The sequence below is a fragment of the Paraphaeosphaeria sporulosa genome, assembly GCF_001642045.1.
Source record: "Paraphaeosphaeria sporulosa strain AP3s5-JAC2a unplaced genomic scaffold CC84scaffold_1, whole genome shotgun sequence".
NCBI classification, from domain to species: Eukaryota; Fungi; Ascomycota; class Dothideomycetes; order Pleosporales; family Didymosphaeriaceae; genus Paraphaeosphaeria; species Paraphaeosphaeria sporulosa.
The window spans coordinates 657,503-670,829 of NW_017253360.1; the positions used below are offsets into that span (position 1 = coordinate 657,503).

General features: G+C 56.4%; 6 protein-coding genes across 6 annotated transcripts; 4 read left to right on the forward strand and 2 right to left on the reverse strand.

Annotated features, from left to right (window-relative positions):
* Window positions 1–111: 111 nt before the first annotated feature.
* Window positions 112–1,095, forward strand: CC84DRAFT_1182351 (inositol monophosphatase; the record flags this gene model as incomplete). Its single annotated transcript, XM_018180623.1, has 1 exon — window positions 112–1,095. The coding sequence occupies one exon, from the start codon at window positions 112–114 to the stop codon at window positions 1,093–1,095; it is 984 nt and encodes a 327-aa protein (XP_018041733.1).
* Window positions 1,096–1,245: 150 nt separating this feature from the next.
* Window positions 1,246–2,589, reverse strand: CC84DRAFT_19031 (uncharacterized protein). The gene has a single exon (XM_018185528.1). The coding sequence runs from the start codon at window positions 2,470–2,472 to the stop codon at window positions 1,396–1,398; it is 1,077 nt and encodes a 358-aa protein (XP_018041734.1). The 5' UTR covers window positions 2,473–2,589; the 3' UTR covers window positions 1,246–1,395.
* Window positions 2,590–3,320: 731 nt separating this feature from the next.
* On the forward strand, window positions 3,321–4,835 carry CC84DRAFT_19374 (uncharacterized protein). The gene is made up of 3 exons (XM_018185541.1): window positions 3,321–3,899; window positions 3,951–4,328; window positions 4,383–4,835. Exons 1-3 carry the CDS (start codon window positions 3,787–3,789, stop codon window positions 4,594–4,596), a joined length of 705 nt encoding a protein of 234 aa, XP_018041735.1. The 5' UTR covers window positions 3,321–3,786; the 3' UTR covers window positions 4,597–4,835.
* A 1,271-nt stretch (window positions 4,836–6,106) lies between these two features.
* Window positions 6,107–7,962, reverse strand: CC84DRAFT_1182354 (6-phosphogluconate dehydrogenase-like protein; the record flags this gene model as incomplete). Its single annotated transcript, XM_018180624.1, has 8 exons — window positions 6,107–6,443; window positions 6,492–7,027; window positions 7,080–7,546; window positions 7,597–7,628; window positions 7,679–7,698; window positions 7,754–7,772; window positions 7,828–7,856; window positions 7,918–7,962. The coding sequence occupies 8 exons, from the start codon at window positions 7,960–7,962 to the stop codon at window positions 6,107–6,109; spliced, it is 1,485 nt and encodes a 494-aa protein (XP_018041736.1).
* An 862-nt stretch (window positions 7,963–8,824) lies between these two features.
* CC84DRAFT_1211033 (uncharacterized protein) lies at window positions 8,825–9,811 on the forward strand (the record flags this gene model as incomplete). Its single annotated transcript, XM_018182343.1, has 1 exon — window positions 8,825–9,811. The coding sequence occupies one exon, from the start codon at window positions 8,825–8,827 to the stop codon at window positions 9,809–9,811; it is 987 nt and encodes a 328-aa protein (XP_018041737.1).
* Window positions 9,812–10,298: 487 nt separating this feature from the next.
* Window positions 10,299–12,984, forward strand: CC84DRAFT_1158917 (DUF1750-domain-containing protein). Its single transcript, XM_018177097.1, has 4 exons — window positions 10,299–10,478; window positions 10,525–10,788; window positions 10,839–12,248; window positions 12,297–12,984. Exons 1-4 carry the CDS (start codon window positions 10,413–10,415, stop codon window positions 12,552–12,554), a joined length of 1,998 nt encoding a protein of 665 aa, XP_018041738.1. The 5' UTR covers window positions 10,299–10,412; the 3' UTR covers window positions 12,555–12,984.
* Window positions 12,985–13,327: the final 343 nt, after the last annotated feature.

A 13,327-nucleotide genomic window follows, 5' to 3' on the forward strand; every position in this document is an offset into this window, starting at 1 on the left:
TACTGCACGTTGAAACGGTTGAACCGAGATCAAACCACCACAATTAGCACAATGGATACACCTTGCTCCAAGGACCTTCTTTCTCCATCCGTCTCTCATTCCTTGCAGGCCATGGACGCTCTACCCACGCCGCCGGCTACGGCCCCCAACTCGGGACCTTCCACTCCGGATGCTCAAAAGCGTATCGACTACCTCGCCGGGTACAATCTTGATGAAGACATACTCGGCAAGATTAAGGACGATCTTGTAGACATTGCACGTGCGGCTGGACAGATGATGATCAACGCTGATCTCACTGTCGATGAGTCCGACACGAAGAAGAACTCCTCGGACCGTGTCACCTCCACGGATAAGGCGGTCGAGAAGATGGTGCAAGACCGTCTCAGGTCCACATACCCGGCCTTCGGTTTCCTCGGCGAAGAGGGGTTCAAGACCGGCGACAAGCTCGAGGACAAGCCGACGTTCGTGTGCGATCCCATCGACGGGACGCTGAACTTCATCCACGGCTTCCCGAACACCGCGGTGTCGTTGGCCCTCACAGTCGACAAGAAGCCCTTCGTGGGTGTCGTGTACAACCCTTTCCGCGGCGACTTGTTCACGGCCGTCAAGTGGCAGGGAGCTTTCCTGACCACCGCCACGGGTCTGACACGTCGTCTTCCTATTTCACCCATCCCGAAGCCTCTGCCCTCGCTGAACGAGGCACTCGTAGCCGTGGAATGGGGATCCCAGCGCTCCGGCCCCAACTGGGCGCTTCGCACGTCTATGGCCCAGCAGCTCATGACCGACAAGACGGCTGGCGGTGCGATGGTGCACAGCATCCGGTCCAACGGCTCTGCGGCGTTGGACTTCTGCTACGTTGCAGCTGGCCAGATCGACATGTTCTGGGAGGGCGGATGCTGGGTGTGGGATGTCTGCGCCGGGTGGATCATCCTGGAGGAGGCGGGTGGTATGGTCGCGAGCGCGAATCCTGGAGATTGGGAGCCCACGCTGGAGGGTCGCCTGTATCTCGCTGTCCGAGGGGCTAAGCGTGCTGAGCAGGAGGGTGTGGTCAAGCAGTTGTGGGACATGATGGGCGAGCGCAAGTTCATCTACTGATCACGCTGCCAGACGGAATCACGCAACACCTGGCTATGCCCAAGGATTCGAGCTAGTGCTTTCTTTCCCCTTTCTTCGCGATTGTTGTGTTCCACTATAGACCTCCATCCAGCTGACGCTTCATTTCACCAGTCTTTGTCCTGTTTCCGCCCGCTGTTAGATATAAGTAATATACCCCTGCTGTTGTTACCCGCACCTTGATGATACTACTACAGAACTTCACGTACAATAAAGTCTCATTTCATGCTTGCGCCGTGTTTGGATCATGAGTAGATTGAACGCTGATATGACTACAGACCATCATGACCGCCCCGCCCCATCCCTTGGCGGCTGGTACGCCATGTATCTACTCACATCCATTTCCGCAGGCACAGGCGACCCCTCCAACTCCACCGCTGGCACCGGCTTCCTCGGCTTCCTCGCCAGCCCTCCCAATTCACTGACCGAAGCGTGCGCAGCACTGGTCGTTGGCACAGCAGCCCTCTGGCGCTGTGCCTCGGTAGCTTCGAGCTCCGTGTTCCATTCTGGTGTCTCGATTGCATTAGGATGGCGTGATGTTGCGGACGTTGATCCGATGACATTGTGCTGCTGTGAAGTTCCAACCGGCGATCCGGTGACACCAGGTTTAGTATCTGAGTAGCCTTTCGGTTCCGCAAAGGCTTTCTCGTGCTGTTCGACGGCTTTGTTGTGTCTTCTACGTCGCCAGAGTAAGAAGATAGCCAGAGCGAGGAGAATGAATGCCAGTGGGACCACCGCCCCAATCGCGGCTTTTACGCCAGTCGGTAGGCCTCGTCCACCAGTCTCCCCTCCGTTGCTGTTCGTACTCGACGATGTCCCAGATCCCGATCCAGTCGCCGTCCCCGTCTCCCCCTTATCCTGCGCCCGAAACCTCACCCGCAACGCCGGCACATCCACCGTGGCGCTTGTAGGCCAACTGCCCCCTGTATACGTCCGCGACTCATTCTCTTCCGCATCCGCCTCCCCGCATTCCACAACCGCGAAGCTTCCTGTACTCGCTGGCTTGCAGACGCCTCCACCGCCGTCTTCGAAGCCATTAGGGCAGCACGACAGCGCCGTCTCGCCTGCAACCCCCTGCGTCAAACCCGAGGTCTGCGTGGCAACTGCGCGCCAGGAAGGTGGACATGCGGTGGCGGGGGAGTAGAAGGCGTTTGGGGCGGGCGTCGTGCTGGCGAGCCAGGGGAGGCAGGCGGTGTCCAAGTTGTTTATTGAGGAGGGTGCGTCTTCTTCTGGGAACGCGCAGGTTGCGCCGTAGTTTATGGTGGAGGAGGCGAGGATGAGGGTGGAGCAGGAGGTGGGCGGGGGAGTTGCCCATAGGGTTGACCAGGGGAGGTGGAGGGAGCGGGATATTGATGTCATTGTAGGTGTTGTATGTGGATTCGAGAGATGTGGTGGTCAATTGGCGGTCGGGTGCATTTGGAACGAAGGGCTATTTTGACGAAAGCGAGCGAGAACAGCGAATTGAGGTGTCGAAGATGGACTTGCACTTGTTTTCGGAGCCATCGAGTTCTTGAATCGCACCCATCCAGGCACAGCCTCGACGCGGTTTGCCGCTCCGCACAACACCTCACCATCCTGCTGCATCCTCCTCTTTCATAGGTCAAAAAGTCGTAAAGACAGAGATAACCCACGTGCTAAGCCGTTCGCCACAGTTATCGCTTCTGGGCGGCTCGGCAGACTAGCCCGAACAGATTGATCTAACAGTGGGTGGATGACGGTGTCCGAAGTGTGGTGCAATAACCTGCGGAGATGGGCATCCATACAATCACCATCTGTCCTGGGAATGCGGTGGCGGTCTTGTCATGGCAATGCTACTAGCACAAGCGTAGCCCAGCGGTATCTATTTCCGTCGTTGAGGTTCTGATGGCATCGGAAAGCCGATGTCTTTTTGTCGTCTCTTCTCATTTTCTCGAGAGATTCATGTACGATGGCAACTTGAGCAGGACACCAGCATCGACGTTGGTTGGTTGGTTGGGTGGTGAAGGAACTGGGTGGATGTGCTGCACTCCTGGTGCAACTTGATCTCTTGCATACGTCCGACAAAAGGGCAGTGACTCGACAGGTTCAAGAGGTCGCCAGTCTTGAGCACAGAGCGAAGAGGGTTCTGGTCCCTGCTGATATAACCTGAAGCGCAAGGGACTCGTCGACGCAGTGGAGTGACATGATCTCGGCGCTCGGATAGGCTAGCCGCCCTGGAGCTAGCTCGGGATGTGCACGCGGTGAGGTCGACGCACAAGCGGAGAAGGATGTCTGGGTTGGCAGACGCATAATCCACAGTGAAGCAGTCGCAGAGGAGAGAGGAACCTAACCAGCTAGAGCAGCGATCGGCCCGCACTTACGGCGGCACGGCTCGCAACCCACGGGCAGAAGTTGGTTCGGCGTGATCCAAACAACTGCTGGGACCGAACCGAAAGCGCGCAGGTACGACAACTTCCCACCTGCATCCCAGGCGCCGTTTGTCCCGCGCCGCACCCCCACAAGCAGCCCCCTTTGCGTGTGCCCTGCGCGTTGCTGCTTCCTTCTAGTCGCTCCTTTGCACGACCCGTGCCCTTTTTTCTTGCTTGCATGACGGCGGCCCTGGGCGACGGGCCTTTTGCGAGCGTCGCACGCTGAGAAGCTGCGTGACGGCCATAATACACGACTGACAGCGCGCGCAGCACACCGGCCAGAAGCATGGCGGAGAGCAAGCGCCAGAGCATCGCCGGCAAGATTGCGACGCCCAAGGGCGGGCCAAACAAGGACGCCATCGACGGCGACTCGATGCTGTACAAGGCCGTGGGCGCGCGGTAGGTTCACTCTGCCTGGGACACGGCCGGCCCATGCTGATTCCACGACAGCATCAAGATCACATGCGCCCCCCACAACAACGTGCTCGAGGGCACCCTCTTCACCACCTGCAGCGTCACCAATGCCATCGCCATCAACACCGCGCCCGCCCCGCCGAACCCGTCCGCCCCGCTTTCGAGCCAGCCGGGCGACTACCACATCATTCCCTTTGCGCACATCCTCAGCTTCGAGCTGATCGGCGCCGGTGAGCGCGCAACAGCGTCAGGCCCCGGGTTCGATGGCGCGCTGCCGCCCATCCAGAAGGTGGACCTGGCGGCCATCCGCGCGAGGGAGGAGCACACCATCCGGGAGATGAAGAAGAAGGATGCGCAAAAGGGCAAGGGCGTGAGCAAGGAGGCGCAGGACATCTTCGACGCTGTCTCCAGGCTGTGAGTCAACTCCCCGTCCACACTCCCAAGGTTCCGCAGCTGACCATCCCACAGCCTCCCCACGCGCTGGGCCGACGCCCAGATCGTCGTCAACGATGCCGTCCTCATCAACCCTCCCTACACCGTTGACAACCTCGCCGCGCCCGCCGGCAAGGAGCAGAGCGTGGCCCAGGTCCGCAAGATCCTGGAGAACCACTACCAGCGCAAGAAGAACGCAGGTTCGCGCGCACCCGTCGCCACACCCATTGCGCCGCGAAAGGGCGGCTGAACAGAGGCTCACGGAGCGGCAGCTGCCCAACGCCTGGCTTGTGGGGGTGGCATGTTGCAATGCCACGGTGCAGACATGCACAAAGTGGCATAAGTGCGACTATTGCCGGAGGAGGACGAGAGGTTCGCTTGGTTACAGGGGAAGCGTGGATAGTAGCATACTGATATGTATGGATCAGAGCCCACTGAGCATATACAGCAGGAAACAATAAACAATCACCCTCTCAAAATTCGATCATGATGTCTGTCTAGTGACGTTTAGCTACCTGGACGTATCGCTGTCGGGCTTCTTAGAAGCCAGCCTCTGAATCATTTTGCCCTGTGATTTCCAGCCCATCACAACTTTCAATACCATTCGTGATAGGCTCAGGTAATCACAGAACGAACTCAACCCTACATCACATGAACCTGTGAATACCAAATCACAGGAAAAAGTCACAGAGGAAAGCAAGCGGTTGAGAAATTCACATCTTGTACTGGAAATGTATCCGCAGGTAGATTGCAGATGAAATGGAAGCAACCGTTCACCTGCCCTCGAGTCTTACCACAAGACAATTCAGGATATATATCTCGTGTACTCATGCCCGCCCAGTCGCGTTGATAGCAGTGTATCTGTTGGAGGCATATCGCGCACTGTGACATGCAGTCCTTCAAGCCTGCACACGGAATCCAGGGTCACATCCTGCGATCAAAGATGGGAGAGCTGTGAAGTACTACGGACGCTGGCATACAGCTTCACAGTGACGATCAGGAGCATCTCCAGTACATAGACCGCTGCTAAATGCCAATACAGTGCTATACAACACTTCCACGAAAATCCACACAGTAATCCACGAGACTACCATCTACTACCACGAAGTACTCCACAGTGCCCTAACTACCATCTTCTTATACATCCAGTCAACCCAGCCCAGCCCACAACTAACGACACATTACTACCATGGCCACCCACGCCACGATCCCCTCCCCAGACCCGGTGAACTACCTGAAGGAGAAACGCCGCAACTGGATAACCATCTGCTGTGCTTGTCGCAGCAGGGGCGAGACGCCCCCGTTCTGCTACGTAAACGGGTTGCCTAGCGTGTGCCCTCGTTGCGGACATAATATGAACTTCTGCATTGGGGACGGGGGTCGTTGTGAGCGCCGTCCGAATGGGGGGAACTAAACGTGGTTATGCGAGCCATGTGGCAGCATGGCCGGCCCCTCCAGCGGGAAGGGTGTTAGTCTAGCGATGGTTGGGGGTGTATATGCCATCATGTATGATTTATACAAGAGCAGTCGCTTTGGCACGTGAGTTCGGTTCTATTTTCCCTAGCGATTGCATAGATGGTCTAGTAGTTCAAGGGCGAAGACGACGGGTCCATAGTGGCGTTGATTTGCAATACCAACTTGGTTCAAGACATTCATTCATACTATTTGCATACGTCTCGCACGCTTTTCCTCATGTCGTTAGTAGACAGACCATGACAGCCGGCCTATACCCATGTCTACCTAGCATACAGTCTCCCCGCTTACGCGTTGTAGGTCGACGCCGACACGTTACCTCCCCTGCCGGTCCAGTTGACGTGGATGTCCTTGCCCTCGGGGTAGGTCTCGCTGGCGTACTCGGGCTTGACGCGGAAGGTGTGGGCGCCGAAGTAGTCACGCTGGGCCTGGAGGAGGTTGGCGGGGAGGTCCTTGGTTCGGTAGCCGTCGTAGAAGGACAGAGCGGTGCTGAAGGCCGGGGTGGGGATACCCCAGAGAGCTCCCTTGGAGACGACGTCTCTCCAGCCGGACTGCGCCTTGTGGATGGCCTTGTTGAAGAAGTCGTCGAAGAGCAGGTTCTCGAGGTCGGGGTTGGCGCGGTAACTGGAATAATGTGAGTCATGGGTTTGGTATAGGAAGAGGGATACTCACGCCTTGGTGATGTCCTTCAAGAAGACGGAGCGGATAATGCAGCCACCACGCCACATGAGCGCGATCTCGGGCTTGTTGAGCTTCCAGTTGTACTCCTTGGCGGCGTTCTGGATCAACATGAAGCCCTGGGCGTACGAGATGATCTTGGAGGCGTACAGAGCCTGCTCGAGGTTGTCGATGAACTGCTGCCTGTCGCCGGAGAAGCTAGGGGTGGGTCCGTCAAGGAGGCCAGCAGCACGGCCGCGCTCGGCCTTGAGCGAGGACAAGCAACGAGCAAAGACAGCCTCGCCGATCAGGGTAACGGGCATGCCGAGGTCGAGAGCGTTGATGGCAGTCCACTTGCCGGTACCCTTCTGGCCAGCAGAGTCGAGGATCTTCTCAACGATGGGCACGCCGTCGTTGTCGTCGTTCTTGTACATGATGTCGCGGGTGATCTCAATGAGGAACGAGTCCAGCACGCCCTTGTTCCACTTGGCGAGAACGTCACCGATCTCGCTCGCCTTCATTCCAAGACCACGCTTCATGATGTCGTAGGCCTACTATTGTCAGACGTCGCACTGATTCACGGGAAGTTGGTAATCCACTCACTTCGCAGATCAACTGCATGTCACCGTACTCGATACCGTTGTGCACCATCTTGACGTAGTGACCGGCACCTTCGTCACCGACCCATTGGCAGCAGGCCTCGCCGTCAGACTTGGCCGAGATGGACTGAAGAACGTCCTTGATGTAGGGCCATGCCTCCTCGTTACCACCGGGCATGATGCTAGGGCCGTAGCGAGCACCCTCTTCTCCTCCGGAAACACCGGTTCCGACGAAGCGAATGCCCTTCTTAGCAAGGTACTGTGTGCGGCGGTTGGTGTCGGGGTAGTGGGAGTTTCCACCGTCGATGATGATGTCGCCCTCCTCTACGCCACCCTCGTTAAGCAGAAGCTCGATGAAGTCGTCGACGGGCTTGCCAGCCATGACGAGCATCATCATGCGACGGGGCTTCTTGAGCTTCGAGACAAACTCCTTGATGGAGTGTGCGCCGACGATGGACTTGCCCTTGGCCTCTGCGGCGCATTAGCTTGAGCCAGCATCAAAGTCCATGTTATGACCGTACCATCGTTCAAGAATCGGTCGACCTTGGCTACGCTACGGATTGGTCAGCCTCGTTTTCAGGCGCTGGTTTGCGCTGCCCTTACGTTCGGTTGAATGCCACAACCTGCGCGAGTCTGTTAGTAAACAACCAGGTAGGAACATGGGGAAGGTGTCCGTACGGTGAATCCGTGATCGGCGCTATACGGTGTTAGCTATGCTTATACAAGCTTGCGAGGAGTGAGTAATGGCTTACGCATTGAGAATCAAGTTCTGGCCCATGACCTGTCCATTGTGTGAGAAGCTGTCGAGCACAGAGCGCAGCCCAGCGGTATGAGGAACTCACGGCCAGACCGATGAGACCGAAGTCACCGACGGGTTCGGAAGACATGATGGAGGGTATTGAGCAGCGGGGCCAATGTTGGCAAAGTGGCGCGGTTGGCGGGGTATCTCTGCGGCGTCGGAGCGCGCAGGTAGTGAAGCAATTGGGGTGGGATGGGAAGGTGAGATGAAGAGTGCAGGGAGTGGGGAGGCAGCAGATAAGTAGCAGTTTTGCTCGCGTTCCGAACCGGAAGAGTTTGGAGTCTGTCTGGTAGCGTGGGTCAGTGTTGGGTGCTCCGGCGGGGCACTGCGTGCATCCCGTAATTACTCTTCAACCCCTCTGGTGCCCTCGACCGATCCATCCCACGCGCATGGGCGGCAACGGCGGACTTTAGCTCATCGGTGCAATTTTTATCTATCTGCTTGACGCGCCGTGCTCCCTGGACCCAGCTCTTCCGAAGGGCCGCGGAGACGGCAGTGCAAAACATTCGCGCAAGCAATTGCCCGAGCTGCCCCTCCATTTCATCACTCATGACATATTTGGCCGATCACGTGCAGAGCATGCGCCACCTCTTGCTCCGGGGCTAGTGGCCTAACGATTCTTTGCCCAACAGATTGTCGCATCACGACCATAAGCCAGACGCTGCCGGCCCGCTGATCCACTACTTTCTTTCAAAGGCCGACTTGCATTCCTTCCGGGAAGTCTTGGCACTGCTCCGTAAGCGTTAAGTGAGGCCATACACCGGTGCGGCATTTGCACGCCGTGCTTCGACAGGACCGGCATCTCCCCCGCGGCCGACTACAATCATACTCTGCAGCAAAACCCACTCCGCCTATCGTGACCAACGCGCCGACGTCACTTCGCGCTTCTATCACAGCCGCGCGCTCCACGACGACCAGCAAGAATTTGAGCATCTAACTTCAGCCTCATTATGAGCAACAGAGACAACCTGCAGCCGCACCCGTCGCTGCCTGCGCGCCCGCCGCCGCCAACTTACTCTGCACCGCCCGTCAGGAACAACAGCGCCGGGCGCAACACCGCGGCTTTCGCTGGCTTCGCGCCGCGATCAGTCGTTGCCCAGGCTCCTCCTTCGCAGGCGTCTGCTGCATCTCCAACCATGTACTCTCAGCCGACTGTGAGCGCCCCTTACCAAGCTACAGCTTACCCGTCCAATAATACTTACTACAATCCCTATCAAGCCTATGGCGCACAAGCTCCGGTGGCAGCGGCAGCATACGCGCCTCCCGCAGGTCTGAACACAGCCCGAGGCAACTATGATCCAGAAGAGGAGGCGCGCATGGCTGAGTGGAACAGCGCATACACCCGCGATGACAACGCAAAAAAGCCCAGCAACATCGCTGCTGCTGCTGCGCGCGTTGAGGCCAGCTCGGCGCAAGATGGCGAAGCCGGCGCAGGCGGCACCGGCAAGCAGAAGACAGTCGTTCGGGAAGGCGGTGGAAAGCAATGGGAAGACCAGTCACTTCTTGAATGGGACCCTCTTCACCCGCGCCTCTTCATCGGCAATCTGGCTGGCGAAGTCACAGACGACTCGCTCCTCAAAGCGTTCTCCAAGTATCCCTCGGTGTCGAAAGCGCGCGTAGTCCGAGACAAGCGCACCACGAAGAGTAAGAGTTACGGTTTCGTGAGCTTTTCGAATACCGATGACTACTTCCGCGCTGCGAAAGAGATGCAGGGCAAATACATTGGTAGTCACCCCGTCCTCATCAAGCGTGCTACCTCAGAAGTCAAGGCCACGACGAAGCGAGACGACAAGCATGGGAAGCACAGCAAGAACCGCAACAATAACAACAACAAGAAGCAGCAACAGAGCGAGCCGAAACCAACTTTCACCGGCCAGCTTATGAGTGCTGGAATACAGAAGAAGGGCAAGAACAACGGACCCAGGATGCTTGGCTGAAGGACGTTGGTATACATGCGATCCGGCCAAGCGGTCGAAGATCGCATGCGACTGCCAGTGACACATTCGATGGAAGGCAGCTGTCTTCTGACTTGGTCGTCTTGGGCATCGATGCTATCGGATATCGCATAACTGCTTAAGTACAATGTAGCGGGCTTGACGATAGGTTACCCACCGCCCTAGGAGAGGACATGAAACTCCGGCTCTTATGCTGTTCATATGCAATGCGAGGGAGCGCTGGGACCCAGGTTATGGGAAAGTGAAAGCGTGGAGATGGAGCAAAGTAGCGACGGACACGAAATTCCTTCTACAGTATATACATTCAATATGAAAGTCTTGAGATACAATAAGGTGATATACAAGCATTGACGATGTCTTATTTAACGGAGCAAATGGAAATCGTGAGGAGCGAGTTGACTGGACTGATGCCAGGCGAACCGCGGTATATCACGTGATAAAACTTGGCGTTGAGACTCGCGCAGGCGCGAACGCAGCGAACGCGACTAAATGTCCCAGACATTCACCAACGTCGCGCCAGCCCAACCCTCCTCCGCCAACGCCCATTTGACGTGGCGCTGCTGTCGCCTGATCTCCAGTCAAAATGTACGGCATGAACCAAGCCTACAATGTTCCCGCAGACCCCAGCGGACAGGTGCCGAACCAGTTGGTGAGCGCGCCCACACTGCGACTGCGCGACGAAGCTGACCCTATAGCTCCCCCACATACACTTGGTCTCCTCGTACCGGTTCCCAACCCTCCCGTCGCTGCAGCCTCAGCAAGCGCTTGATTACCTCATAAAGGCACCTGAAATCACCCGCAATGCTGCACCTGTCGCGTGGACGTTCTTTGCGCAACCGCCTCCAGACGGCACCGCTCTGCTCATGTGGCAGCCCCCTCGCATGGGAACGCATTTTGCTTCCGATGGGTTGATCTGGGCCGATGCCGAGCTGTCATACGAAATGAATCTGAATGGATTCGTACGTTTCCCGGTGACTGAGGAGCTGTGCTGGAAGCTAACCTGCAGTAGCAACTCCAAGTACTGGTCCACAAAAGCGGTTTCTTCTACCCTCACGAGCCGTTTGCCGCGCATGCACGATTTCGCTACAGGATCACTAATGGACCCCGCTCGTTCGACGACAAATTGTGGTTAGTTCATTACAGCATGGCAGAGCCTAACATGCGAATACCCGCCCAGAATATACCCATGACAAGGGAGATACAACAGCAGTTGGCCACGCGAGGCCAGCTGCAACAAGCCGGTCAACTGATTCGCAAAGAGTTCATGCTCAACGATACGGCAAACTTTCCCAAGGTCGAGTTCGCACCACCTGGCGCCAGGACACAACCAGCAGCTTATGGCGCGAATCCCATGACGAACCGATATCCGTATGGTCAACAGCAGCCTCCAGCGAAGAGAGCTCGAACGGCGCAACCTCCACGCCCGGGAGTACCCGGGGCCGCAGTTGGTGATGCACTATTCGATGAGGAAGAGAATGCGACACAGGATACGTTCGATTTCATGACCCCTAGGGATATTAGCCTTTCCAGGTACAAGCAGCATCATGAATGGATGGAGGAGATATTCTCTTCGCCCCATGCATTCCCGAAAATCAAGCCTATCGATCTGGGAATTGGCCTCATGGGTGAACTGGCTCCACTGACGGCGGATATCCTTGATGCAGCAACTGGAGATGCACCCATAGACAAGAACGGAGACCTCAATGCGGATTATGGCGAGAAGATCAAAAGCTATTCACAGTTGACACCGGAGAAGCTCAAGGAATTTGAGAAACGCGTCTCGGAGTATGAGGCCAAGGAAAAGGCTGAGATCGAGAGGATGAAGACCGCGCATGCCAACAAGATGGCAGCACTGAAACGATCACGCACATACATCAAAGCTGAGCGTCGGTTACGCGACGCAGCCCCGCCAGCCGATGCCGAGGGCGATGGTCCAGACCCAGCTGAGGCGGTCGTAACTGATCTCGAAAAGTCGATTGGAGTAGAGTTTGATACAAAGAAGCTGGTTGTTTGCGTGGACAAGGGTGGCTTCATCGAGGCACAACAGCCCAAACCCGAGCAATTGCAAGTCAACGGATCCACAGGACTCAATGCCAATGGAGGATCGAATGGCTCTGCACAGGATGGAACTGCAGAAGGCGATAACACTGCCAATAGTCTTCTAGATTTCGGTTCGACATCACTGGGAGGGACTCCGATCGGGAACATATCGCTACCAGCGCTGTCTCAACCTCAAAGTCAAGCACAATCAGCTGTGGCCACTCCCAACACGGCTGCTGTCGATGCAGCCCAGAACCCAACCGGTGATCAAGCTTCCGGCCTCAACCCCTCGAATGCTGCAAATGACCTACTCGATCTTGACGTTGAGATGTCTGGGATGGCCAACAATGACGGCAAGGGAGATGCAGATTGGGTCATGGTAGAGAATCAAGGCATTCCCCAACAATCGGGAGCTAACAATGCACAGCCTCCTACCAACAACGATGCTCCCGCAGACGCTAGTGCACTGACGTCCGGCGTTGACGCAGAAGTTGGGGGCATGTTTGACGCCGCAGACTTTGGCAGCTTCGACAACCTGGATACGGCTGGAGATGCGCTTGCAGACTACACAAACGTAGGTGACGATAACATGGGACTGGACCTGGTGGACGACTCAGCGTTCGGAGATGCATTCCATGGGACAGAGATGCACCACGGCGACACCGGCGAAGAGAACAATGCATAGGATGCATCCACTCATTGGACTGGCCACCCTCATAAACGCCTCCATTCCTTAGTTTCCGACGAATTCTAGCGGACCTGTGGGGGTTTCCTACAACTCGCGAATCGAACGGGAAGTGGCGCAAACGATTCGACGGTGTTGCAAGAAAAGTTTGGGAGGACGAGTCATGGTTGTCACATCGGATCATCGAGCTTCGATCGTACACTCTTATTAGGGTCCTGGGCAGCACATGTAAAGAGTGTACGTATCGTGTCAATCTTGGACAGACGATACGATTTGTTTTCGTACGCAAGGCTGCGATTAGTTTTTATATGGCGTTTGGGCGTTGATGCTCGCGGCTCGAAGATAGTTGTCTTGGTCACGAGATATATACCCACCTCTGCGGGTTATTGGCAGACTATGCCGTTTCAGATAATTACACTATGATTACTCCTACCTTTATTATTGATTGGCGGGTGGCATGTTGTTATGGCAATTTCGAGCAAGACAGGCTCCCTCGTGCTCAGCTGATGGAGCATCCGCTTCCCGACATCGTGCGAACGCTGATCATCAGTCGGACTGAAGACCTATTTCCGTCAAGGCTACTAGGTCCTCGGCATCCCAAACCTTTCAATTGATTGGCAGTTAGATTCGCCACTCGACGCCCTTACGTCGCGTCTCAGGGGAGATTACAATGGGCACACACGTGTGATAACCGTTGCCCGGGAGTAGCACAGAAACGCTTGTGTCGACGCCCCTGTCAAGTGTCACCCCCAGAGGGTTACATTCCTCAAGTT